Below are 24,799 nucleotides of genomic sequence, written 5' to 3' on the forward strand. Positions count from 1 at the left end.
TCAGTCCACAAAGGATATCAACATCATCTTTCTATTGTAGATTCTTATTAAAAACTTGAATAAAAATCATCTTTGCACAGCTTATATATCTCAGACCTCTGTCCAAGTGGATAAATTGTATCTATTTCAGAGCTACTCTAAGCGTATTAAAAAATGCTTCTTCAAAGATGGCTTTTGAAAACCTCTTCAAACGTCACCTCAGAGTTTGAATTTCTAAGCTTCGGAAGCGCTAGCTGGACATCCTAAGCGAGATACGAATAGCGCAAATACGATCCATAATTCGCTTTTCGTTTTAGCAGCATTAGATAGACCCCAAACGTTCGCGTCGAGGCGTTTGATCTGGTTTCAAACTACCCCGCGGTACTTGGCTGTTTCCAAGCTGACCTTACCGAGTTAAACTGCTGCTGGAGCTTTTCGTTGGCGTAGTTGATGCAAAACTGCTCGAAGCTGTTCACTTCAAACGTTTCAAACCTGCAAAGCAAGGAATAAATCAGCATTAAGCTCCATCGCCAAGAAGAAATCTACTTTTAGCACCACAGTGATGGGGAACACCGGTGATTCAACTGTTTCTTTGCATTTTTTCCATCCCAAATCTACACTTTATTCCTCATTCCACAAAATGTCTCCCTAAGACGCCGGGGATTCAAAATGTCCCTTCTACGCACGGTTGAGATATTCGGTGTGACTGCAGCTTCCTGCCCATCAGGTGGAAGCGCCAAGATAAGAAATGTAACAGCCTCTCTCAGGGAAAAAAATATTATGAAATATTAAATCCAAATAGATTCGCCGCGAAGGTGATGGAGAAACAGGAGCTGCCCCGAAAGACCCGATGTGGTATTTTTAACGCGGAATAAAAAAAGGTATTAAATTCATTATAGCTTCTGTATTTTATCCCTGATAGCACAGGAGGAGGTGGCAGAACAGTATAAAGTATTAAACACATGAAACTTGTTGGTTTTACCCCAAAATGAGTATTTCTAGCACTTTCTGAGGACCAGCTGGCTGTTCTCCACACGATGCAGCTGTTCCTCAGGTATCACCAAGCGTTCACCATAAAAATAACTCAGCCCTCGGGAGAAGGAAAATGGAAAAAAGGGGAAAAAGAGGCACTTTTGTGCTTTTATCCATCCCTGAAAAAACCGAGCATCAGCTCTCTTATCCCTCCCCATGTCAGAAATTGAGCTTTGTGATCTTCAACACAACTGTTGAGTATTGAAACTGGGAGGAGTGGCTGACACGCCAGAGGCTGTGCTGCCATCAGAGACCTGGACAGGCTGGAGAGCTGGGCGGGAAAATGGAATGAAATAGAACAAGGGCAAGTGTAGAGTCTTGAATGTGGGCAGGAACAGCCCCAGGTTCCAGTGTCAGTTGGGGAATGAGCTGTTAGAGAGCAGCGTAGGGGAAAGGGACCTGGGGGTCCTGGGGCCAGCAGGGTGACCATGAGCCAGCACTGGGCCCTTGTGGCCAGGAAGCCAATGGGACCTGGGGTGGGTTAGAAGGGGGTGGTCAGTAGGTCCGAGAGGTTCTCCTGCCCCTCTGCTCTGCCCTGGGGAGACCACACCTGGAATCTTGTGTCCAGTTGTGGCCCCTCAGTTCCAGCAGGACAGGGAACTGCTGGAGAGAGTCCAGCGCAGCCACCAAGATGCTGCAGGGAGTGGAGCATCTCCCGTGTGAGGAAAGGCTGAGGGAGCTGGGGCTCTGGAGCTGGACAAGAGGACACTGAGGGGGGACTCAGTCATGTTTACAGATATATAAAGGGTGAGTGTCAGGAGGATGGAGCCAGGCTCTTCTGGGTGACAACCAGAGATAGGACAAGGGGTAATGGGCGCAAACTGGAACACAAAAGGTTCCACTTAAATATGAGAAGAAACTTCTTCCCGGTGATGGTGCCAGAGCCTGGCCCAGGCTGCCCAGGGGGGTTGTGGAGTCTCCTTCTGTGCAGACATTCCAACCCGCCTGGACACCTTCCTGTGGAACCTCAGCTGGGTGTTCCTGCTCCATGGGGGGATTGCACTGGATGAGCTTTCCAGGGCCCTTCCAACCCCTGACATTCTGGATTCTGTGAAACTAGTTCAGCCAAGAGATATCACATTGAGAGCAAGGGGAACTGTGATCTACATATCAACGACAAGCTAACGAGCCACAGCTCAGGCCGGCTGACCGATGGGAGATGGAGGATGTGCTGGAGGGCACAGAGCCCCATCTCCTGATATGCCCAGCTCGGCAAACAAAGGGGAAAAGCTGAGACCCTTTGACATGGCCCAGGACTTGTCGATCTTTCACAATCACCACTTTCCGCCCCCCCAGACTTTCCCCTACTCTGGGAGCTATAAAAAGCTCACCCAAAAGAGCAGGGGTAGGGAATACCAGCCTACCAGTCTCACCAAAGGGAACACCAGCTCGGCCTCACCAAGGGAACCCAGCACCCTGAGGACCCTCCCTCTGAACCAGCCATCCTGACCCCGGCACCCTCGCCATGGGACCAAGAGGCCACACGTCATCGCACAAGTCCTGTCATCCACACCGCGGGGCCATAACAGACTGGATCCCTCACTCTTTCCTTTCTCTCTGCTCTTTCCTTCTCTCTTCTCCCATTTCTTTGTCTCTCCTTCCATATATATAGACTACTCTCTTTCTCCACCACTCTGGCTTTCCCTTTTGAACATATAAGGATAACACCATCTTTAAGCTCCGCTCATCGTCAGCTCTCCGCAACTAAAGGGACGTGATTTCCTTGGCAATAATTCCTGCAGGTTCATCACGGGAGCAACGGGGCAAGAAAAGACTTAATTAAAACAGAGACGGAAAACACGACGAGAGGAAAAGATACGGGAGGGGAAACTCTTTTTCCACTCGGGAGCCACCAGATGTGATTTACGAACCCTCAGCCGGGGGCTGAGCAGCCACACAACATCAACTCCAAGGAAGATTTCACCAAGTCGTTAATTAAACAACTCCACCAGCGCAATTTGTTAATTGATGGAGCGCAAACCGACGGCTGGTTTGCTCTATTGGTTTCAGCGCCTATATCCTGGTGCAAGAATTAAATATATTCACGTAATCGCATCAACCCGGCTCGGGGACAGCTCTGACGAGCCGATATTGCGGGACGAACGCTGCGCTTTGGCTTTGCTCCCGTTCCCCGTTCTGCCGCACGACTGGTATCTCCTACATCTACCGATGCTAAAATATTTAAAGTTCATAAATAAGTCCAGCATACAGCCGGTCACTTGGGTGTTCACACTTCACACGGCAAGCAGAGGGAAAAATCGTCCCCGTTGATTTCAGGGACGCCGCATGAATCCGCTATTCGGATGGGTATTGCTGCTAAAGCAAATGATGCGCTTTTAATTAATACAGAAAGGTTTTTAATACTTTGCTCTCTCACCCCAAAACCAGCAGAGGAATAAGGACGAAAGGTTGGGAATTAGGAGATAAACCTAATTCTGTCTGCAGAAATCCCACCCACGGGGACACCCTCTGCAAATCTACTTCTTGCCATGGGATCTGCAGGTCTCTATGGAGAAAATAACCCCAAATATCGTACCCCGGGGTGACACCGGCGCTGTAAAAGCATCGGCGGGACGCGACGCACAGGAGACGCGCGGCTAAGGAAGGTTTTTCTTCCACACTAACAGGTTTTCAAGCTTAATCTTTCATGAGCGTTATCCTCAAGTCTCCTTTGATTCTGATTTTGGAAAGACCGCGGTTGGTTTTGTAACTCGGAGGTCCAGCTTTCTGCATTGAGAACCTCAGGGCCATGGGTGAGGGTCTCAAGACCATGGGTGAGGGTCTCAGGACCATGGTTGAGGTTCTGAGGACCATGGGTGAGGGTCCCAGGACCATGGGTGAGGTTCTGAGGACCATGAGTAAGGGTCTGAGGACCACGTTTGAGGGACTTGGGGCCACGGGCAAGGTTCTGAGGACGATGGTTGAGGGTCCTAGGGCCATGGGTGAGGCTCCTAGGACCATGGGTGAGGGTCTGAGGACCACGTTTGAGGGTCTTGGGGCCATGGGCAAGGTTCTGAGGACGATAGTTGAGGGTCTCAGGGCCATGGGTGAGGGTATGAGGAGCATGGCTGAGGTTCTGAGGACCACGTTTGAGGGTCTTGGGGCCACAGGCAAGGTTCTGAGGACGATAGTTGAGGGTCCTAGGGCCACGGGTGAGGGTCCTAGGACCATGGGTGAGGGTCTTGGGGCCACGGGCAAGGTTCTGAGGACGATGGTTGAGGGTCCTAGGGCCATGGGTGAGGGTCTCAGGACCACGTTTGAGGGTCTTGGGGCCACGGGCAAGGTTCTGAGGATGATAGTTGAGGGTCCTAGGGCCATGGGTGAGGGTTCTAGGACCATGGGTGAGGTTCTGAGCACCACGTTTGAGGGGCCACAGGCAAGGTTCTGAGGACCACGTTTGAGGGTCTTGGGGCCACAGGCAAGGTTCTGAGGACGATGGTTGAGGGTCCTAGGGCCATGGGTGAGGGTCTCAGGACCATGTTTGAGGGTCTTGGGGCCACGGGCAAGGTTCTGAGGATGATAGTTGAGGGTCCTAGGGCCATGGGTGAGGGTTCTAGGACCATGGCTGAGGTTCTGAGCACCACGTTTGAGGGGCCACAGGCAAGGTTCTGAGGACGATAGTTGAGGGTCCTAGGGCCATGGGTGAGGGTCTCAGGACCATGGCTGAGGGTCTGAGGACCACGTTTGAGGGTCTCGGGGCCACGGGCAAAGTTCTGAGGATGATGGCTGAGGGTCTCAGGGCCATGGCTGAGGGTCTGAGGACCATGGGTGAGGTTCTGAGGACCATGGGTGAGGTTCTGAGGATGATGCCTGAGAGTCTCAGGGCCACGGCTGAGGGTCTGAGGACCACATTTGAGGGTGAGATAAATCAGGAAGGCCTAATTAACCAGAGCTAAAAGCAGAAAATCGCGCCTACCCGTAGATATCGAGCACGCCGATGAAGGAGTGCTGCTTGACGGTGGTGTGTAGGGCCTTGTTGATGTGCTGCACGATCCAGTTGAAGAGCTGAGCGTAGATGTGCTTGGCCAAGGCGTCGCGGGCGTTGAGCACCTGCTGCACGGACATGTTCTTCACGTAGGTCTCGGCCGTGGTGACGAGCTTGCGATGGCAAAGCCAGTGCTGCATCTGGCCATGCTCCAGGCCCAGCAAAGCGCAAAAGTTGGCCAAGTGCTCGTCCTCGCTCTGGAGGGGGAACGAGAGGTCAAATCAGCAGGTTGGCAACACTGCAGAAGTGGAGTTTTAACAGCGAATCGTCAAATCAGTGCATGGAATTAGTATTTAATGATTATTTAGGGAAATAATGCGTAAGGACGGAGACGCGATGAGGGCTCGTCCAGTTGCGTTGGTCTTCGTGGACGCGGAGGACACGGCTCACGCGGAGCTCTACGTGGTGGGACAACCTGTGGTTTTTCTCTGCTCTTAAGTGAGTCTTAAATGCTTTTAAATGAGGTCTTAAACCTCATCAAAAACCAGATTTCCACAGTGATTGTCTCCACTTTACTCCTCCTTGAGCTGCAACCGCACGCTCCTTCCGAGCAACCTTAATTAACCCTCAATTAAAGCTCCGGGTACGCCGTTCCACCGGCCTTTTACAAACCGACCCCATTTTGAATAGTGAAGTTGCAAAACGCGCATTAACGGAAGGGTTTGTGTTTTGCAGAATCAATTAAATGAAATCTGAACTTCCTTTTCTCCAGTGCGTTACAGAACTCAACAGATCACTGGAAGATTTAAAGATGATTTAGGATGAAATTATGATGTGTTTGGAAAAATAGAAAAGAAAACGAGGAGGGAAAGGGTTTTCTACCAAAGGATCTGCTCGATATATCCATATATGAGCATGCAAAGCTCTTGCTGCCGACCTACCGAGACGCTACAGGCATCGCCGTCCCGTTCCCCTTGGATTTCCAAGTTGCCGAGGTGAAGAATGGCAGCGATGATCCGGAAAATGGTCGTCTGGTGAGACTCCTTCACACCTATGGGAACAATCGACAGCTGATTGTGGCACCGGAAAACAAACGGTGGGTTTTGGTTTATTCAAAAAACGCTGGTTTGGTTTCCTTCCTGTCGAGAATTAGCAGACCGCTCCCAATCAATTCGTCGTTAAGTCATCGCTCAAATGTGACGGCAACGGGAGCTCCTCATGTTCTTTCTTTACCCCTAATGGTTGTATCAAAGGCGTTTTATCATGTGTGGGTTTCACACTATAGAGAAAACGCTGCACAAAGTTTTCTTGCCATATCTTGCATTTTTTCATCCCTGTTGGGTTTCTGGGCCTGTTTTATGTTCAGTTCTAGTGTCCTAATTATCCACCCAAGGTCTGAGACAGCACCTGCTGGGTTTTGAATTATCAGGAGCTTCTCTTTCTCTTTCTCTCGCTCGCTCTCTCGGGACTTTTCTGTTATCAGCACAGTGAGAAACGTTTCAAGGTTACTAAAAGGAGCAACACTCTGGTACTTGGCATTCTTACTTGGAGTTAAGCCTGCCTAGGGTGGGGATTTGCAGATAAATCTGACTTCTCGTTACACATAATAAGGCAGGAGAGTGTAGGAGTAATTTCACCAGGCCCTGAACACAAGCAGAGTTGGGGGAGGCAGAGAAAGGGACCAAAGTGACACCTCGTGTGGCAAAGGGATGGGGACAAGGTCCCCTGGGGGCTACAGTCCCGTGGGCAATTTGGAGCAACAAGAGGCATCATATATTTTCTGAGTAATTAAGAGATATAAGTCGCACAAGCTGGACAGGAGGAGGGTGAAGACAAGACCCTCGGCTCAGGAATCAGCTGCTCGGTACAATCCTGCGATGGTCCGAGAAGTGACATCACCCTCAACCTGAATACAGACTGAACTGTACAGTGAGAGCCTGGAAATAGGGTAAGAAATAGCAAGTGGAAGCTGCAGAGCAGCTTTGACTCCAGAACGATTTATTTGGGTTTCTCTGAATTGAAATTTGGTGTCCTCCATTTCACAGAATCCCAGAATGTCAGGGGTTGGAAGGGACCTGGAAAGCTCATCCAGTGCAATCCCCCCATGGAGCAGGAACACCCAGATGAGGTTCCACAGGAAGGTGTCCAGGCGGGTTGGAATGTCTGCACAGAAGGAGACTCCACAACCCCCTGGGCAGCCTGGGCCAGGCTCTGCCACCCTCACCCCAAACAAGTTTCTTCTCAAATTTAAGTGGAACCTCCTGTGTTCCAGTTTGCACCCATTATCTCTTGTCCTGTCACTGGCTGTCACCCAGAAGAGCCTGGCTCCATCCTCCTGACACTCACCCTTTATAGATCTGTAAACATGAATGAGTCCCCCCTCAGTGTCCTCTTGTCCAGCTCCAGAGCCCCAGCTCCCTCAGCCTTTCCTCACACGGGAGATGCTCCACTCCCTTCAGCATCTTGGTGGCTGCGCTGGACTCTCTCCAGCAGTTCCCTGTCCTGCTGGAACTGAGGGGCCACAACTGGACACAAGATTCCAGGTGTGGTCTCCCCAGGGCAGAGCAGAGGGGCAGGAGAACCTCTCGGACCTACTGACCACCCCCTTCTAACCCACCCCAGGTCCCATTGGCTTCCTGGCCACAAGGGCCCAGTGCTGGCTCATGGTCACCCTGCTGGCCCCAGGACCCCCAGCTCCCTTTCCCCTACGCTGCTCTCTAACAGCTCATTCCCCAACTTACACTGGAACCTGGGGCTGTTCCTGCCCACATTCAAGACTCTACACTTGCCCTTGTTCTATTTCATTCCATTTTCCCGCCCAGCTCTCCAGCCTGTCCAGGTCTCTGATGGCAGCACAGCCTCTGGCGTGTCAGCCACTCCTCCCAGCTTGGTGTCACCAGCAAACTTGCTGACAGTCACTCTATTCCCTCGGCCAAATCCTTGATGAATATATTGAACAGTCCCGGCCCCAGCACTGCCCCTGAGGCCCTGCACTGGATACAGGATCAACTGGACTCTGCCCATTGACCACGACTCTCTGGCTTCTTCCCTTCAGCCAGCTCACACTCCACCTCACTCCCCGCTCATCCAGCCGCACTCCCTCAGTTCAGCTGGGAGGATGCTGGGGGACACTGTGTCAGATGCCTCACTCAAGTCCAAGCAGACCACATCCACCACTCTGCCACCATCCATCCACCTCGTTACGTCTTCACAAAAGGTTGGTCCACAAGAAAAACTTCTACCGCTACTAAAGAACAAGGTAAAGCCAACTAGCTCAGCAGGAAGGTGGGTTTTTAGCACTTAGTATTACAGGATAGCTGCAGAATTCAGCCAAAAATCACTTGCAAGAGGCTTTTCCAAGCGCTTACCAAGCAGGGTGAAGGCGTGCCTGGTTTTCTCCAAGTCGTCGGCGTCGTCCACGCCGTCGATGGACGTGTCGCCTCCCTGAGACGTGTAGAAAAAGTCTTCGGCGCACGCTGGGAGAGGAGAACGAGAAGAAATACATCAGCGACAAACAGCAGATTTGAAGAGCGAGGGGCGTTTGAAACGCAGATGCAACAAGGAGAGACCGCGGGATTTAGAACCGCAATCCCCTTGTTCATAAACCAAGGCTTAATTTGAGGCCAGTCTACCGTGTGTTCCTGCTGGTAACCTTTAAAATCACTGCAATCTGCGCTTAGTTTTCGACTCGTTGTCACCAGAAGGTCCCCACCCCTTCCCAGCCCTCCCGTGGGTTTTTGCATTAGATGTAATTTCAGGTTGTAAGAAAAACATTGAATTCTTTTTGGCACAAAAAGCGCCGGGACGCGGAGGTTTCGGTAACTCGGGAACAAGGGGCGGAAAATGCTGATGACCGTCCCGGTTTCCCCAGCACAATAGAAATTCACCCAGCTAATGATGGAACATGTGGTGTTAATGATTTTAATGACCACAACCCCCTTTGATTCGCGGTGAAAAAAGAGTAACAATAATTATTTGTGTGTGCAAGACACAAAGGAAAAGCAACAGCTCTTGCTTTTGATGTGGAAAAATATAATAAAATAGAATGCTGCTCTCTGCCTCATAAAAAGTGGGGTTTTATAGCAAGATACTCTTAGTTTTGGACAAAAACAGGTAGAAAAGGTTGATTGGTACAGCTCACAGGAGTTAAATTTGAGGTTTGACTACTCATCTCAATATATGGGCTGATAAGTCTGGTGCGAAATCAGTCATTAAAAATCCCTTGAAATAAAGAAATGCTAAAGAATTGTGCACGTCTGCACTCACGGAAAACCCCCCCGACCTATTAATTCCCTGCACCAAAGTCAAACATCTCGAATTTCGGAGCAAATCACTTTTCGGCGTCGTTGCGTTTTGTGGATACGCGAGGGAGGTAGAACCACGTACTTAGGCCGAGGTCTTTGAACTCCGGAAGACTCGCTGAGGCGCAAAGCTGGTAGAAGATGTGGTAGTTGCGCTCGTCCTCTGCCTGCGGGGGGAAAACAGTAAATTCAGGGGTGAGAAGAGGTTATGGCTGTGCTCCCATCCTGACCACCCGCGTGGTCAATGGGCAGAGTCCAGTTGATCCTGTATCCAGTGCAGGGCCTCAGGGGCAGTGCTGGGGCCGGGACTGTTCATTATATTCATCAAGGATTTGGCCGAGGGAATAGAGTGACTGTCAGCAAGTTTGCTGGTGACACCAAGCTGGGAGGAGTGGCTGACACGCCAGAGGCTGTGCTGCCATCAGAGACCTGGACAGGCTGGAGAGTTGGGCGGGAAAATGGAATGAAATAGAACAAGGGCAAGTGTAGAGTCTTGAATGTGGGCAGGAACAGCCCCAGGTTCCAGTGTCAGTTGGGGAATGAGCTGTTAGAGAGCAGCGTAGGGGAAAGGGACCTGGGGGTCCTGGGGCCAGCAGGGTGACCATGAGCCAGCACTGGGCCCTTGTGGCCAGGAAGCCAATGGGACCTGGGGTGGGTTAGAAGGGGGTGGTCAGTAGGTCAGAGAGGTTCTCCTGCCCCTCTGCTCTGCCCTGGGGAGACCACACCTGGAATCTTGTGTCCAGTTGTGGCCCCTCAGTTCCAGCAGGACAGGGAACTGCTGGAGAGAGTCCAGCGCAGCCACCAAGATGCTGAAGGGAGTGGAGCATCTCCCGTGTGAGGAAAGACTGAGGGAGCTGGGGCTCTGGAGCTGGACAAGAGGACACTGAGGGGGGACTCAGTCATGTTTACAGATCTATAAAGGGGGAGTGTCAGGAGGATGGAGCCAGGCTCTTCTGGGTGACAACCAGTGATAGGACAAGGGGCAATGGGTGCAAACTGGAACACAAGAGGTTCCACTTAAATTTGAGAAGAAACTTCTTCCTGGTGAGGGTGGCAGAGCCTGGCCCAGGCTGCCCAGGGGGGTTGTGGAGTCTCCTTCTCTGCAGACATTCCAACCCGCCTGGACACCTTCCTGTGGAACCTCATCTGGGTGTTCCTGCTCCATGGGGGGATTGCACTGGATGAGCTTTCCAGGTCCCTTCCAACCCCTGACATTCTGGGATTCTGTGATTCCCATCATCGCAGCCTCCTCAGTGCCACCAAGAAGGTGGGGACCTTGTGGTACATGGGAAAAAGGAGGTGCCACCCTTGCCCTAATCCACGGAAATCAATACCACAGGATCCAAAAGACAGACCAACTCACCTGGAAAACAACCCGGGATTTTTCCAGCAGATACGTCCTCATGTTGGCACCGATGATGTGGTATCTTTTATCGAAGCCGATCTGAATGTATTTCCCAAAGCGGCTGCTGTTGTCGTTCCTGGTTGTTTTGGCGTTTCCAATTGCCTGCGTAAAAACAAGATGAAAGGTTGATGTTTCATTTCTTCGTCAAGCAGACGAAGTTCAAGCTGTTTTAGTCACTTCTGGGGACACACAGTGACCGCAACAAGAAGGACACGTGGGTTTTACCTCCATAATTGGGCTCGACGCAAGGACTTTGGCTTCGATGTTGGTGTCGCTGGCAGAGCCGCCCACGGTTGCGAAGAAGCGCATGGCGTATTTGGCAGAAACCGTCTTCCCCGCACCCGATTCCCCGCTGACGATGATGGATTGGTTCTTCTCATCCCTGTGGCGGCAGAGAAAAGAAGCTTATTAACCTCGTTAATTTGCTTGTTAATAGTCTGTTTGCATCACGCAACCATCTTCCATCTTCACGCGGCTGCGTCTCTCTCGTCTTCTCACCACCCGGGTGCCGGATTTATTCTGGATTTTACCAAACTAATCATTATTTTGGTTCGAAACGACCCTCAAGATCATTGAGTCCAATGGTGAATAATGCACAATTGTGCTTAACGTTAATTAAAATCTAAAGGATGGTCTGACCGTCCATCCACCTTATAACGTCACAATATGCTGCTTGACATTCATCTAAAGAACTATTAACAATCATTGGCTGAATTTCAGCTCTAATATTATATATTTAACCTCCCTCCAATGCCTTCACTCAAGCATTTTAGCTATTGCTTAATGAAGCACGGGCAATTAGGTGCAAAACTCACTCAAGTAGCCTTATTGCTGAGCTATTAGAACATAAATACCCAGGAAGGTTCCTCTGAGCTCCACATACATGAAAAACTATTGAAATTGTGAAATCAAGCACCATAAAATTAGGAACAGCAGAATTCGTTTGATTCCCTGGGGAATTATAGAAGTATTTTCATACATCTGGTTAAAACTTTGACAAAAATAACACAAAGGAAAAATATAATGGATTTAAAGGACACAACTGCTCCTGCCAAGACTCTGGCCAAACCAACCTGTACTCAGGCTTTGTTTAAAAGATGGATCTTTATGCACGTTTTGTACAATATTAACACACGATCTCCCCGCATCTGCACGTTTCTTTGTGTCCCTGTGTCCCCTCAGCTCCTGTTCTCCAGCTGAACCCCCCAGGTCCCTCAGCCGCTCCCATCACACTTGTGCTCCAGCCCCTTCCCCAGCTCCGTTCCCTTCTCTCCACTCGCTCCAGCACCTCAAGGCCTTTCTTGGGAGGTGATCCCGCCACCCCTCTGGCCGCCATTTTGAGACATGAGGTGATTCTGGTGCCGCCATTTCGAGCCCTGAGGTGATTCTGTTGCCCCTGGAGCCGCCACTTCGAGCCCTGAGGTGATTCTGGTGCCCCTGGTGCCGCCATTTTGAGCCCTGAGGTGATTCTGGTGCCGCCATTTTGAGCCCTGAGGTGATTCTGGGGCCGCCATTTTGAGCCCTGAGGTGATTCTGGGGCCGCCATTTCGAGCCCTGAGGTGACTCTGGTGCCCCTGGTACCACCATTTTGAGCCCTGAGGTGATTCTGGTGCCACCATTTTGAGCCCTGAGGTGAGGGGCTCAAAGCTGCTCCCAGGATTCGAGGTTTGGCCTCCCCAGTGCCGCTCGGGGGTGTTAAAGCTGTTTTTGTAGCACGACCCACCAGACACATGAACCCAACAGAGAAAAACCAATTCTAGCTCCAAAGAAACTAAGACTACGCACCAAAACCCCAAGTATGTTAAATAAACCCTTAGCAGCAGTTCCCAGGACGGGCGACACCAGTGATTTAGCATCATTTATCTATTAAATAGGGGAGAAGTTTCACCTCTGCAGTGATCATCTTCATGGACAACCAAGATGAGCCACAGCCTGGAAAATTAATATAATGACCCAAACTACAACCTCCGTCCATCAGAGATACTTAGAAAAGCACCAAGGTGCAGAAATCCAAACCAGAACCAAGTCCAGGAGGGCCAATGGCAGCCCCAAAAGTTTAAAAGGCGCAAAGTTTAAAGGACGCGGAGATGAGGATTTTAGGGATGTGGTTTAGCGATAGTGTTGGGTTAATGGTTGGACTCGATGATCATAAAGGTCTTTTCCAACCAAAATTATTCTATGATTCCATGAAAGCTGAGGGTTGCAAATAACGGTGGCATCTGGATATAATTTATAGACTGTAAATTCTGAGTGTTTTCCTTCATTTTGCTATTTCAATGTGTTTTTTTCAAGCAGTAATACCTGTTTCTAAGCTTCTCCAGGGTTGCTCCAGCTCTAATCCCGGATCTGACACTAATTCTCCACGTCGCGGAGCGAGTCGATGAGTCTCCCTGCATTTCCACCACGAAAATCATATTTAACCTACTTCTTTGGGGATGCTCAGAGGATTAGTGTCCATAAAGCAAGCTGAAGATTAAAAATGCTTTAAGTATTGTAGTTTGAATTTAGCCTGACCGTAACTAAAAGACCCATAAAGCCTCGATGCACAATAGGCTCTAATACAATTGTGGAGGTTAAAAATGAGCGTAGCTATTACACCACGGTGTTAGCGATACACAAAACGGCAATAATTTAATTACCATCAGTGCCAAAGTCAGCAGCAACATATTGACGGCTTTTCCAGTGCTATTATTTATCCGCAATATCCCATTCCGGCAACATCAAAAGCTGGTGTAACGTCACCCAAATGTTGCGGGGGGGACGTTAGATCACACACGGCCCATCCCGGGTCTTACGTGAGATGATGCATCGGGGTGACAAACCCCCCGGGGTTCACCCTGCGCAGCTTCGGAGACGATTTGCTGACACACACCTGGGTTTTAGCAAAGAGCCAGAGGGAAAATATGGGTTTGAGTCGCTCAATTGCTGCGAAAAAGCATAAAAGTACCAGTTCTGCCCCAAACGGGAAAGGATGAGCACGCGGTGTGATGCTCGAAGAGCAGGTAACGTGCAAATTAACCTTATTTCTGCAGCTACCTCATTAATATGAATATCCATCTGATGCGTCTAATGTTGAGATCAAATACCACGGCGCAAATTCAAACGTCTTCGCGGAGGTCACGGCGCTTTTACGCGACACTCCAGCAAACCAGTTACTCCTACAAGAGCGGTGGGAGTCCCACTGCTCCCAGCTCATTAAATTACTTCCCCCACCTGATGGTTTTGTGCCGTCGCCTGGAAAAGCCCCTTCAACAAGCAAAGAAAACCCTGCGTACACAAAGTTCCTACAAAATGCTGAGCTGTCTCCAATCTTTCCACCAGATCCCAAGGGCCGGCGGGAAGGACGAGCTTCTCCCGGGATTTATGCTCTAGGGAAGAACACAAAGTCCTCGGCCGCGCTAAAATGAGGTCAGCGATTCTTTTGAGTGCTGGTTTTAACGAGAGCAAAACACGCGCCCGGCCAATTTTAGCGGTTCTCTGGTACCCTGATGCTCTTTTTGGCGCTGGGATCGCACACCCGAGCGTCGCCGGCTCCCACCCAAGCGGATGTAGAGCTCGGCGGCCCTGAAAATGGAGATGGCATCCTCCCAAAAAAGATCGCCCAGGGTAAGGATCACAGTGGTTTTCTGCTCCACACGCTTGCAACCCCAGGAGTTGAGCTCTGCAGGCACCAGGAGGACAAGGTTGTTGTTCTTCCACCCCATGGCAGGCCCAGGAAGAGGGTAAAAGAATCATATAATTGTTATGTTTGGAAAAAGACCCTCAAGATCAAGTCCAACCATTAACCCACCCCTGGCACGGACCGATGTCACTAAGAACCTCATCTGTGTGTATTTCCAACCCCTCCAGGGATGGTGACTCCAGCACTGCCCTGGGCAGCCTGTTCCAATGCCCCACAGCCCTTTGGGCAAGAAATTGTTCCCCACATCCAACCTCAACCTCCCCTGGCGCAACTTGAGGCCGTTTCTTTGTGTCCCTGTGTCCCCTCAGCTCCTGTTCTCCAGCTGAACCCCCCAGGTCCCTCAGCCGCTCCCATCACACTTGTGCTCCAGCCCCTTCCCCAGCTCCGTTCCCTTCTCTCCACTCGCTCCAGCACCTCAAGGCCTTTCTTGGGAGGTGATCCCGCCACCCCTCTGGCCACCATTTTGAGCCCTGAGGTGATTCTGGTGCCCCCAGGGCCGCCATTTTGAGCTCTGAGGTGATTCTGGTGCCGCCATTTTGAGCCCTGAGGTGATTCTGGTGCCCCCAGGGCAGCCATTTTGAGCCCTGAGGTGATTCTGGTGCCCCTGGTGCCGCCTTTTTGAGCCCTGAGGTGATTCTGGTGCCTCTGGTACCACCATTTTGAGCCCTAAGGTGATTCTGGTGCCCCCAGGGCCACCATTTTGAGCCCTGAGGTGATTCTGGTGCCGCCATTTTGAGCCCTGAGGTGAATGGCCCAAAACTGCCCCCACGATTCGAGGTTTGGCCTCCCCAGCGCTGAGGTCCTTCACCACCTCAACCATCATCAGCCACCGGTGCTTTTAAAACTCCTGCGCTACCATCTAATTAATTACGGTTGATATACATAAGGAAAACCCCAGATTTTCAGAAAGCACTAGGACCAAATTCTCCACCTCGAGGTCTCAGGAAATTCAGTGAGGACACGGGACAACAAGCAGCAGCTGGGAGGTGGACAAGGGCTTTGTGCTCCCATGTAATTACGATGCTCGTCAACACCATCCTGAATGTTTAATTATATTTGGCGTTAAAGCTTTCACCCCTCCTATTACGACTCCGGTGACACGACAACTTTGTGGACATCACAAAGCATCGCCCTGAAGGATGTGCAAGCGAATATAAACCGCAGCATTTCACCCACTTCTTAGGAGGGTTTTAAAGTCCTGGCTTGTGTGCAGAATGAACCTAACGGGTACAAAATCAAGAGATGGAGCCAAAGATAGAAAAGCCGCACAAAAATATTCCCTATTTGAGCACTTCAGCTGTGATTTTTCTAACAGGAGGTCGCAAAGTTACATCCAAATTTTGATCGTCTCCACAGAAGTGGCAGCAACTGCTGTGATGTTTTTATGGAGAGAAATCAAGTTGCGAGGGGAATATTTTGGTAGAACTCTGGGCTCCTGCCCAAAGCGATGACACGGGAGGGAATCGGAGCCACCGCCGCGACTGGGACACACAAGGGAGCTTTTGTTCCGCAGAGAAAACCGAGAAGCAAAGCAGAATTTGTGCTGGATCTGCGGGGCAGCCTGGGTGTTCTCACAGAATGCCAGAGTGTCAGGGGTTGGAAGGGCCCTGGAAAGCTCATCCAGTGCAATCCCCCCATGGAGCAGGAACACCCAGATGAGGTTCCACAGGAAGGTGTCCAGGCGGGTTGGAATGTCTGCACAGAAGGAGACTCCACAACCCCCCTGGGCAGCCTGGGCCAGGCTCTGCCACCCTCACCAGGAACAAGTTTCTTCTCAAATTTAAGTGGAACCTCTTGTGTTCCAGTTTGAACCCATTACCCCTTGTCCTACCACTGGTTGTCACTGAGAAGAGCCTGGCTCCATCCTCCTGACACTCACCCTTTATAGATCTGGAAACATGAATGAGTCCCCCCTCAGTGTCCTCTTGTCCAGCTCCAGAACCCCAGCTCCCTCAGCCTTTCCTCACCCGGGAGATGCTCCACTCCCTGCAGCATCTTGGTGGCTGCGCTGGACTCTCTCCAGCAGTTCCCTGTCCTGCTGGAACTGAGGGGCCACAACTGGACACAAGATTCCAGGTGTGGTCTCCCCAGGGCAGAGCAGAGGGGCAGGAGAACCTCTCGGACCTACTGACCACCCCCTTCTAACCCACCCCAGGTCCCATTGGCTTCCTGGCCACAAGGGCCCAGTGCTGGCTCATGGTCACCCTGCTGGCCCCAGGACCCCCAGGTCCCTTTCCCCTACGCTGCTCTCTAACAGCTCATTCCCCAACTTACACTGGAACCTGGGGCTGTTCCTGCCCACATTCAAGACTCTACACTTGCCCTTGTTCTATTTCATTCCATTTTCCCGCCCAGCTCTCCAGCCTGTCCAGGTCTCTGATGGCAGCACAGCCTCTGGCGTGTCAGCCACTCCTCCCAGCTTGGTGTCACCAGCAAACTTGCTGACAGTCACTCTATTCCCTCGGCCAAATCCTTGATGAATATATTGAACAATCCCGGCCCCAGCACTGCCCCTGAGGCCCTGCACTGGATACAGGCCTCAACTGGACTCTGCCCATTGACCACGAAGCTTTAACTGGGATTTCAGGGGTACAAACGCTTCCTGCAGCACCCAAAGATGTAAAAAGCACCAGCGCCCATCATAGAATCAAATACTAGGTTGGAAGGGCCCACAAGCATCACCTGCTCTGACCTTTTTTTGGCAAAAAGACGGAAATTTTCATCCTTCCAATTAATTACTGTTGGCTTGTAATGATCAGAATTCCTAATTTGATCTTTTTCCTTAGTTTTGCGTTCATGGAATTATACAAATTTAATCTTAAAACTAACACTGTGTCTGAATTAAGGTACGACCCTCGATGTTCAAACACTTTCTTGTCAACTAAAATTAACCTAAGATTGAAGACTAATTAAATCGATTCATTCACCACAATATTGCGAGTTCAAGCCTACTTGCAATGGAATTAGAATGACTATTTTTTTCTGTATATAAGCCTCTATATGCATAAACACACTTATATAGATAAATAAAGAAAGAAAAGGCAAGAGGTTCACCAGAGATTGTTTCCCTGCTCTCAATACCATTGTAAATTTGACCTTCTGAGATTGCAGGTTGGAGTTTTATTCCCCATCTATACAATGTACCAGACACAATATAATAATTTTAAAGCAAAACAAGTGATGGTTTTGCGCCGGTTCCACACTGGTCAGGAACTCTGGCTCATCTTGGATTAGAAACGCATCTTAAATCGCCACTTCCAACCAAAACGGGGCAGAAAATGGGTTGAAACCCTTGGTAAACGGTTCAGCACTTATTTTTGCCATTAAAAGCCGGGGCTGGACAAATAACCAGTTTATCCACAAGCAAATCTAAACACACTGTGGGAGTCCAGACAACTATAATCAAATGATTCCCAGTGCAACAATTTGAAGCTTCCGCTCAAATTCTCTTTTGTAAGAACAAAATCTGTCCTTGGCGACACAAGAAACACAAATGAAAACTCACACCACGTTCACCTGGTGAAAACTTCAATTTGAAGGACCTATAAATATCTCCAAATATCTACCGGTCACGTCCTAACTCAAAAATCATAGAACAACTGAGTTCAGCCTGCTTATCTCCCTAAATTATCTGAAATGCGGTTTCCTTGGAGCTATTAAACATGACATTTGCAGAGCGGTTTGAATTTCTGCCAGGAAACTCATCCAAGCGGCAACAGAAAGATCCCCCGTCTGAATGGCGGTTGCGCCAAACCCGTTGAGTTTGTGAGGGCCGCGGAGATCCCCGTCAGCCCAGCCTGTCGGTCTCACCAGCCGACACCGCGGAATTAATTAGAAATAGTTGACCTTAAAGTGATTTCACGGAATCACAGAATCGACTGGGTTGGAAAAGACCTCAGAGATCATCCAGTCCAACCCTTGGTCCAACTCCAGCCCATTGACTAGATCATGGCACTAAGTGCCATGGCCAATCTCAGTTTAAAAACCTCCAGGGCCGGTGAGTCCAGCACCTCCCTGGGCAGCCATTCCAATGCCTGACCACTCTCTCTGCACAGAATTGCTTTCTAATCTCCAGCCTCAATTTAAGTTGAAGCCCTGTTGTCCTATTGCTGACTGCCTGAGAGAAGAGACCAAGCCCCACCTGGCTAGAACTGCCCTTCAGGTAGTTCTAGAGAGTGCTGAGCTCAGCTCTAAGCCTCCTCTTCTCCAGACTAAACAAGCCCAGCTCCCTCAGCCTCTCCCCATAGGGCTTGTGTTCCAGTCCCTTCCCCAGTCTTGTTGCTCTTCTCTGGCCCCGCTCCAGCACTTCAATCTCTTTCCTGAGCTGAGGGGCCCAGCACTGAACACAATACTCCAGGGGTGGCCTCCCCAATGCAGAGCACAGGGGAAGGATCACTGCCCTTGTCCTGCTGCCCACGCTGGTTTGGATCCAGGACGGGATCCCATTGGCCTTCTTGGCCACCTGGGCACACTGGTGGCTCCTGTTGAGCTTCCTGTCCATGAGTCCCCCCAGGTCCCTTTCTGCCTGGCTGCTCTCCAGCCACTCTGTGCCCAGCCTGGAGCGCTGCAGGGGGTTGTTGTGGCCAAAGGGCAGCACCCGCCACTTGGCCTTGGTGAACTTCAGCCCATTGCAATGGGCCCATTGTTCCAGTCTCTCCAGATCCCTCTGCAGAGCCCTCCTGCCTTCCAGCAGCTCCACACTCCCTCCCAACCTGGTGTCAGCAGCAAATTTGCTGATGATGGTCTCAATCCCCTCATCTAAATCATCAATGAAGATGTTCAACAGGAGTGGACCCCAACCCTGCCCCCTGGGGACACCACTAGTGACCGGCCGCCAGCTGGATGCAGCCCCATTCCCCAGCACTCTCTGGGCCCGGCCCTCCAGCCAGTTCTTCACCCAGCAGAGAGTGCACTTGCCCAAGCCATGGGCTCCCAGCTTTTGCAGGAGTAGATTATGGGAGACAGTGGCAAAGGCTTTGCTGAAGTCCAGATAGACCATGTCCACAGCTTTCAGCGTGAAGCAGTTCTGCATCGTACAAGAGGCTCAAGTTTTGTACCTCCCGCCAGCGCCCACGGGTGAAGACGAGCACCAAGACGGGGAGACGCGGCACCGTGAAAACGCACCAGAACGCCGTGTCTTGTCAGCTACGAAAATTAAGACGTTTCGTCCTCTGTTCCGCAATTTCGCTACCGTGGCGCGCTGGTAACATTGAGTTTTTGGCTCACCTGGCCATCTGCTTGTAGGCCTCCTCGGCCACGGCGAAGATGTGCGGGTCCATATCGCCCACGTTTTGGCCACTGTACGCGTAGATGACATCTTGTTCGTAGATGGGCAGCTGCTCGTAGGGATTGATGGCAACGAGCACGATACCTTCGGAAAGAGAAATAGATACATTACAAAGTAAGCACAGAGTTAGACTTGCGGCTTTTCAGGGCTTGTGTTGGTTGTTTTGAGTGATTTTTGAAATAAAATGCTTGGAGAAAAACAATATAAGAAGGGATTGGGGAAAGATTCTTAATTCTTATCTCAGCATCTCATTCAAAGTGATGTGCTTTGATATATAAGCTCCCGTACAGCTACACAGGAGGTGAATGGAACAGGTGAGAAAGTAAATATATAATAATCTCCATTATGTAAAGCCAGGCTTTGCAAGGGGAGTGAGAAGAAGAGCTAAACAGCCATCACTTCAGAAAAGCAATTCCTGCGCGATCAAAGCCCTGCCAGGCCCAAACAAATATCCCGGCTTTTCCCCTGACTTTCATTCTTGAGTAAAAGCTCATAACAAAGAACGTACTCAAATCAAAATGAAATGTATAAATCACAGGGAAGAAATGCCAGAGCTTGAATTAAAGCTTTCAAGCGTCTTTCCTTGGAACGCTGAGCGAGGCCAGGAGCTGACGTGCACCCCGCAAAACACAAACGCCCACAAGGTTCCACCTCCAAAAACCTTCAGGTTTTGCAGGTTTAAACTGTTATTGCTCCGGAGAACTGGTTTGGAAAGGTGCCTGGTGGAAAAGGATCTGGGGGGTTGGCTGAATTGGGCACCGGAATCACCTCAGGGCTCAAAATGGCGGCACCAGAATCACTTCAGGGCTCAAAATGGTGGTACCAGGGGCAACAGAATCACCTCAGGGCTCCAAATGGCAGCACCAGGGGCACCAAAATCACCTCAGAGCTCAAAATGGCAGCCCTGGGGGCACCAGAATCACCTCAGGGTTTAAAATGGTGGCGCTGGCAGCACCAGAATCACCTCGGGCTCAAAATGGCGGCACAAGGGGCACCAGAATCACCTCAGGGTTTAAAATGGCGGCACCAGGGACACACAAATCACCTCAGGGCTCAAAATAGTAGTACCAGGGGTAACAGAATCACCTCAGGGCTCAAAATGGTGGTACCAGGGGTACCAGAATCACCTCAGGGCTCAAAATGGCAGCACCAGGGGCACCAGAATCACCTCAGAGCTCAAAATGGCAGCACCAGGGGCACCAAAATCACCTCAGGGCTCAAAATGGCGGCACCAGGGGCACCAGAATCACCTCAGAGCTCAAAATGGTGGCCAGAGGGGTGGCGGGATCACCTCACACCAAGAAAGGCCTTGAGGTGCTGGAGCGAGTTGAGAGAAGGGTTGAAAATACACACAGATGAGGCAACCTCACTGATTTTGGACAAAAATCAAGTTTGCATGAAACTGCAAGCCCACACGCAGCTGCAAAAGGCTGCGAGTTGTGTCAACAGTCAAACATTATGGATAATTACAAATTCAAAGGAAAATTGCCACTATTACCAGCCACTGAGGGCACTTATTTCAAGGATGCTACTCTAAAGAGTCATCTCCTCCTGCCAAGCTTTTCCTCAACAACCCAAATTGCGACACTTAATCATCGCCGTACGCGCCAGCCTTAACCTGCCACAAAAATACGCGTTTCACCAAAATCTTCCAACTCATCACTTTGAGAAGCCAGCAAGGTCTTCTTGAGTGCCAGCCAGAGGGTTCAACATTCAATACTCTCCAAGGTCACTGAATAAAAATGGCTGAATTGCCTTTTTTTGGTTGTTTTGTTTTAGGTTGCAATCTATTCATAGATAACCCACTGTTTCGAATGGTTTTGGCGAGCCACCCTCCCTGGGAATGACAAACCCAAGCTCATTCCTTCTCTTTTGAATATAAGAAGACCCCCAAATTAATCAAGAAAAGGAAGCAATAAGTCTTTTTGCAGCCTTTCAGGAGAAAAACCTGCTATGGACGGGTTGGATCGCACCTTTCTGGCACGCTGCTGTTCTCCGGTGTTTTGCTAGGTCCTACTTTTTCCCTCTCCAGACTGCCAAGCACATCCAAAGTTGGCCTCAAACTCATCATTTAGAGAGCAGTGTAGGGGAAAGGGACCTGGGGGTCCTGGGGCCAGCAGGGTGACCATGAGCCAGCACTGGGCCCTTGTGGCCAGGAAGCCAATGGGACCTGGGCTGGGTTAGAAGGGGGTGGTCAGTAGGTCCGAGAGGTTCTCCTGCCCCTCTGCTCTGCCCTGGGGAGACCACACCTGGAATCTTGTGTCCAGTTGTGGCCCCTCAGTTCCAGCAGGACAGGGAACTGCTGGAGAGAGTCCAGCGCAGCCACCAAGATGCTGCAGGGAGTGGAGCATCTCCCGTGTGAGGAAAGGCTGAGGGAGCTGGGGCTCTGGAGCTGGACAAGAGGACACTGAGGGGGGACTCATTCATGTTTACAGATCTATAAAGGGGGAGTGTCAGGAGGATGGAGCCAGGCTCTTCTCGGTGACAACCAGTGATAGGACAAGGGGCAATGGGTTCAAACTGGAACACAGGAGGTTCCACTTAAATTTGAGAAGAAACTTCTTCCTGGTGAGGGTGGCAGAGCCTGGCCCAGGCTGCCCAGGGGGTTGTGGAGTCTCCTTCTCTGCAGACATTCCAACCCGCCTGGACACCTTCCTGTGGAACCTCATCTGGGTGTTCCTGCTCCATGGGGGGATTGCACTGGATGAGCTTTCCAGGGCCCTTCCAACCCCTGACATTCTCGGATTCTGTGATTCATCTGTTGAGAGGTTGCCACCAAGATTTACATCCATGGACAACAAGCTTGGAGGTTCTCAGTGCACTAACCCTCAAAAGCCACGTCTAGTTTGGCAATCTAAAGCTTGTTGGCTCACTCTGGTGTCTCCCACCCGCCTCAAATTCACACTTTCCACATGCCACAGCCCCTGGTTTGTGGTTGGGAGCGGTTTCTAGGTGGACACGGCTCACCGGGAGCTCAACACATGGCCTGGACACTCACCGCAGTACGTGTAGATGTGGTTGGACTCCAGGAACCTGACTTTGAGGTTGTGGAGGACGGCGGGTTCGTGGAGGTAGCTCAGAGCCGTCAGGTCATTCTCTCCCACCAGGATATCGGGATTGCGCAGGAAAGGCAGCTCGTTTCCTTGGAGATCAATGGGATATTCGTAGAGCTGAGGAGAGACACATGGGGAACAAGAGTTTGTGCTCAGTCTCACGTCTTAACGGCAAATAGAGCGGGGATCTCTTGTGATATTTCAAAATGGGCTTTTCATTCAGGAGTACGGCCAGAAACCATAAAAATAAAAACCCAAAGCATTTCAAGCACAAGGACAAAAGAGAAGCACTAAACAGTCAGGTAATGCATGTTGGCTGTCAGGAATAAAAGGCTTTCAACAGCTTCAAAACCCCCGAAGATACGAACGCTCGGTATCTCCGTCTGATGTACATGATTTTTTTCCCCTTCGCTAAAGCTTTTCAGCCCAACACAACCTGGGTCCGCGTGGGGTTTAATATGAAAAAGCAGCAAACTGGGGTCTCTGGGAGCACCCACAATAAGTAGCAGCTTCTTGTACAACTCCTGAGCATCACGTTTGCATCGTATTATTAAAGATACATTCAAAGATTGATATGACTGAGAGATGCGGGATGGTGAATCCAACAGGTCCAACCATGGAGCTACTGAGTGGGGACCCACCCAGAAGCACAGGATGGTGATTCATGGTCCTACAAGAACAAATCTGGTGCTTCCATGGGACAATGAGGTGGCATCTGGGCATCTTCTCACCATCCATCCTCATTCCCCAACTTATACTGGAACCTGGGGCTGTTCCTGCCCACATTCAAGACTCTACACTTGCCCTTGTTCTATTTCTGGTATCACAGACTAATTTTGCCAGGGGATGAAAAGATATGAGAGGGGTCAAGGGCTTTTCTCACAACCTAATTTTAAACGAAAGCGTCAGGGCAGGGAAACACTGAAGCGTTAAGGCAATAAAACACATTTAAAAATATTTCCTAAAAAATATGAGACGGTTCAGACTTCTTCACACGTTAATTTGAAGCTTGAAATTCATGAGAAGAATAACGACGTGCAAAAGCTTACAGTTTCATCTTCGAGTTTCAGATGGAGGCTTTTATCTCCCTCTTTGTAATCCTTGATGATTTCTGCTGATCTCCAAACTTCGTCGGGGTCAGGAATCCAAACCCGGGTGTACTGGAAAGAGGAAAAAAACAAAATTAAGAATTAAACGCAAGGAAACATCTAGAAATTAAATCAGAAAGAGATTTTTTGGCCGCTGTCTTAAAACCGAACCCGCGGCGCACGATGGGCAAATAATACTTGGAGAGACCAAAGAGCTGAAGGAGCAGTGGCCGCACCGACTGGCGCTTTGGGGAAAAGGTTTTTACACCGAGTGCCTGGAATTGTATCGAGAGCTGCTCAATGGCAGCGGGAACCTGGAGATGTTAACGGAGCTCCAGTAACGTATTGGGGGAAGAGGGAGAAGGGAGGGGAGGAAGAGGGAGAAGGGAGGGGAGGAAGAGGGAGAAGGGGGGGAGGAAGAAAGAGAGAGATCAAACCCGCTCTAGAAACGCCCAAAATAGTCGGGGATCGGGATGTACCCGGCGGCTTCAAAACCAAGATGTTGAACCACGGACCTGCCTGGACAGATGGACGCCGAGAGGGACACGTTGACCCCAAAGAGACCCAAGTATAACGGACCTTGTGGTGATGAACTTTGGGGCCGTCTTGGTGATTCTTCATCGCCCATGACCAGGTGAGATGGTGGAAGCACTGGTGGAGGTCCCAGCTTTCAACGTCCACCACCCAGCCATGGGCTTAGAAGCTGGTGGTCAAAGACTTGATGTCCCACCAACCACAAGAGTAAAGAATTTGAAGAATTTAAGTGGATTCTCCTTGTGCGTCCACAAGAAGACGTCGATGTTTGAAAGGTCTCGGGAACCCCTGGTTGAGACACCTTGAACGTGACCTCTGCTCTTCCCATCCTGCTAAATACGGGTGGTTTTGCTCCACAAACCTGCACCCAACGCTTCCCTCGCACCCATAAATCCCAAGTATGTCACACCACACGGCGCCAAAACCAAAGCTCTTTGTCGTTCTTAGATCTTCACAAGCTGAGCTTTAATTAAAACCCACCAAGGACTGAAGGTGGCCCACGGTGGGGACCAC

The 24,799-nt window shown here is 50.4% G+C and overlaps 1 protein-coding gene across 2 annotated transcripts in view; it reads right to left on the reverse strand.

The window, feature by feature from the left end:
* The window catches only part of MYO5B (myosin VB), an 81,799-nt gene that overhangs the window by 38,312 nt on the left and 18,688 nt on the right, over nucleotides 1-24,799 (reverse strand). For both annotated transcript variants that reach the window (XM_082075253.1, XM_082075252.1), the window contains exons 2-11: nucleotides 23,714-23,824; nucleotides 22,610-22,781; nucleotides 19,551-19,695; nucleotides 10,868-11,024; nucleotides 10,601-10,744; nucleotides 9,323-9,404; nucleotides 8,305-8,412; nucleotides 5,878-5,987; nucleotides 4,928-5,193; nucleotides 390-471 (exon numbers count right to left, since the gene is read on the reverse strand). In XM_082075253.1, coding sequence (XP_081931379.1) covers nucleotides 390-471; nucleotides 4,928-5,193; nucleotides 5,878-5,987; nucleotides 8,305-8,412; nucleotides 9,323-9,404; nucleotides 10,601-10,744; nucleotides 10,868-11,024; nucleotides 19,551-19,695; nucleotides 22,610-22,781; nucleotides 23,714-23,824 — 1,377 coding nt within the window. The remainder of the gene's footprint in view (nucleotides 1-389; nucleotides 472-4,927; nucleotides 5,194-5,877; nucleotides 5,988-8,304; nucleotides 8,413-9,322; nucleotides 9,405-10,600; nucleotides 10,745-10,867; nucleotides 11,025-19,550; nucleotides 19,696-22,609; nucleotides 22,782-23,713; nucleotides 23,825-24,799) is intronic.

This window comes from Streptopelia decaocto (genome assembly GCF_964273445.1).
Source record: "Streptopelia decaocto genome assembly, chromosome: Z".
Lineage (NCBI taxonomy): Eukaryota > Metazoa > Chordata > Aves > Columbiformes > Columbidae > Streptopelia > Streptopelia decaocto.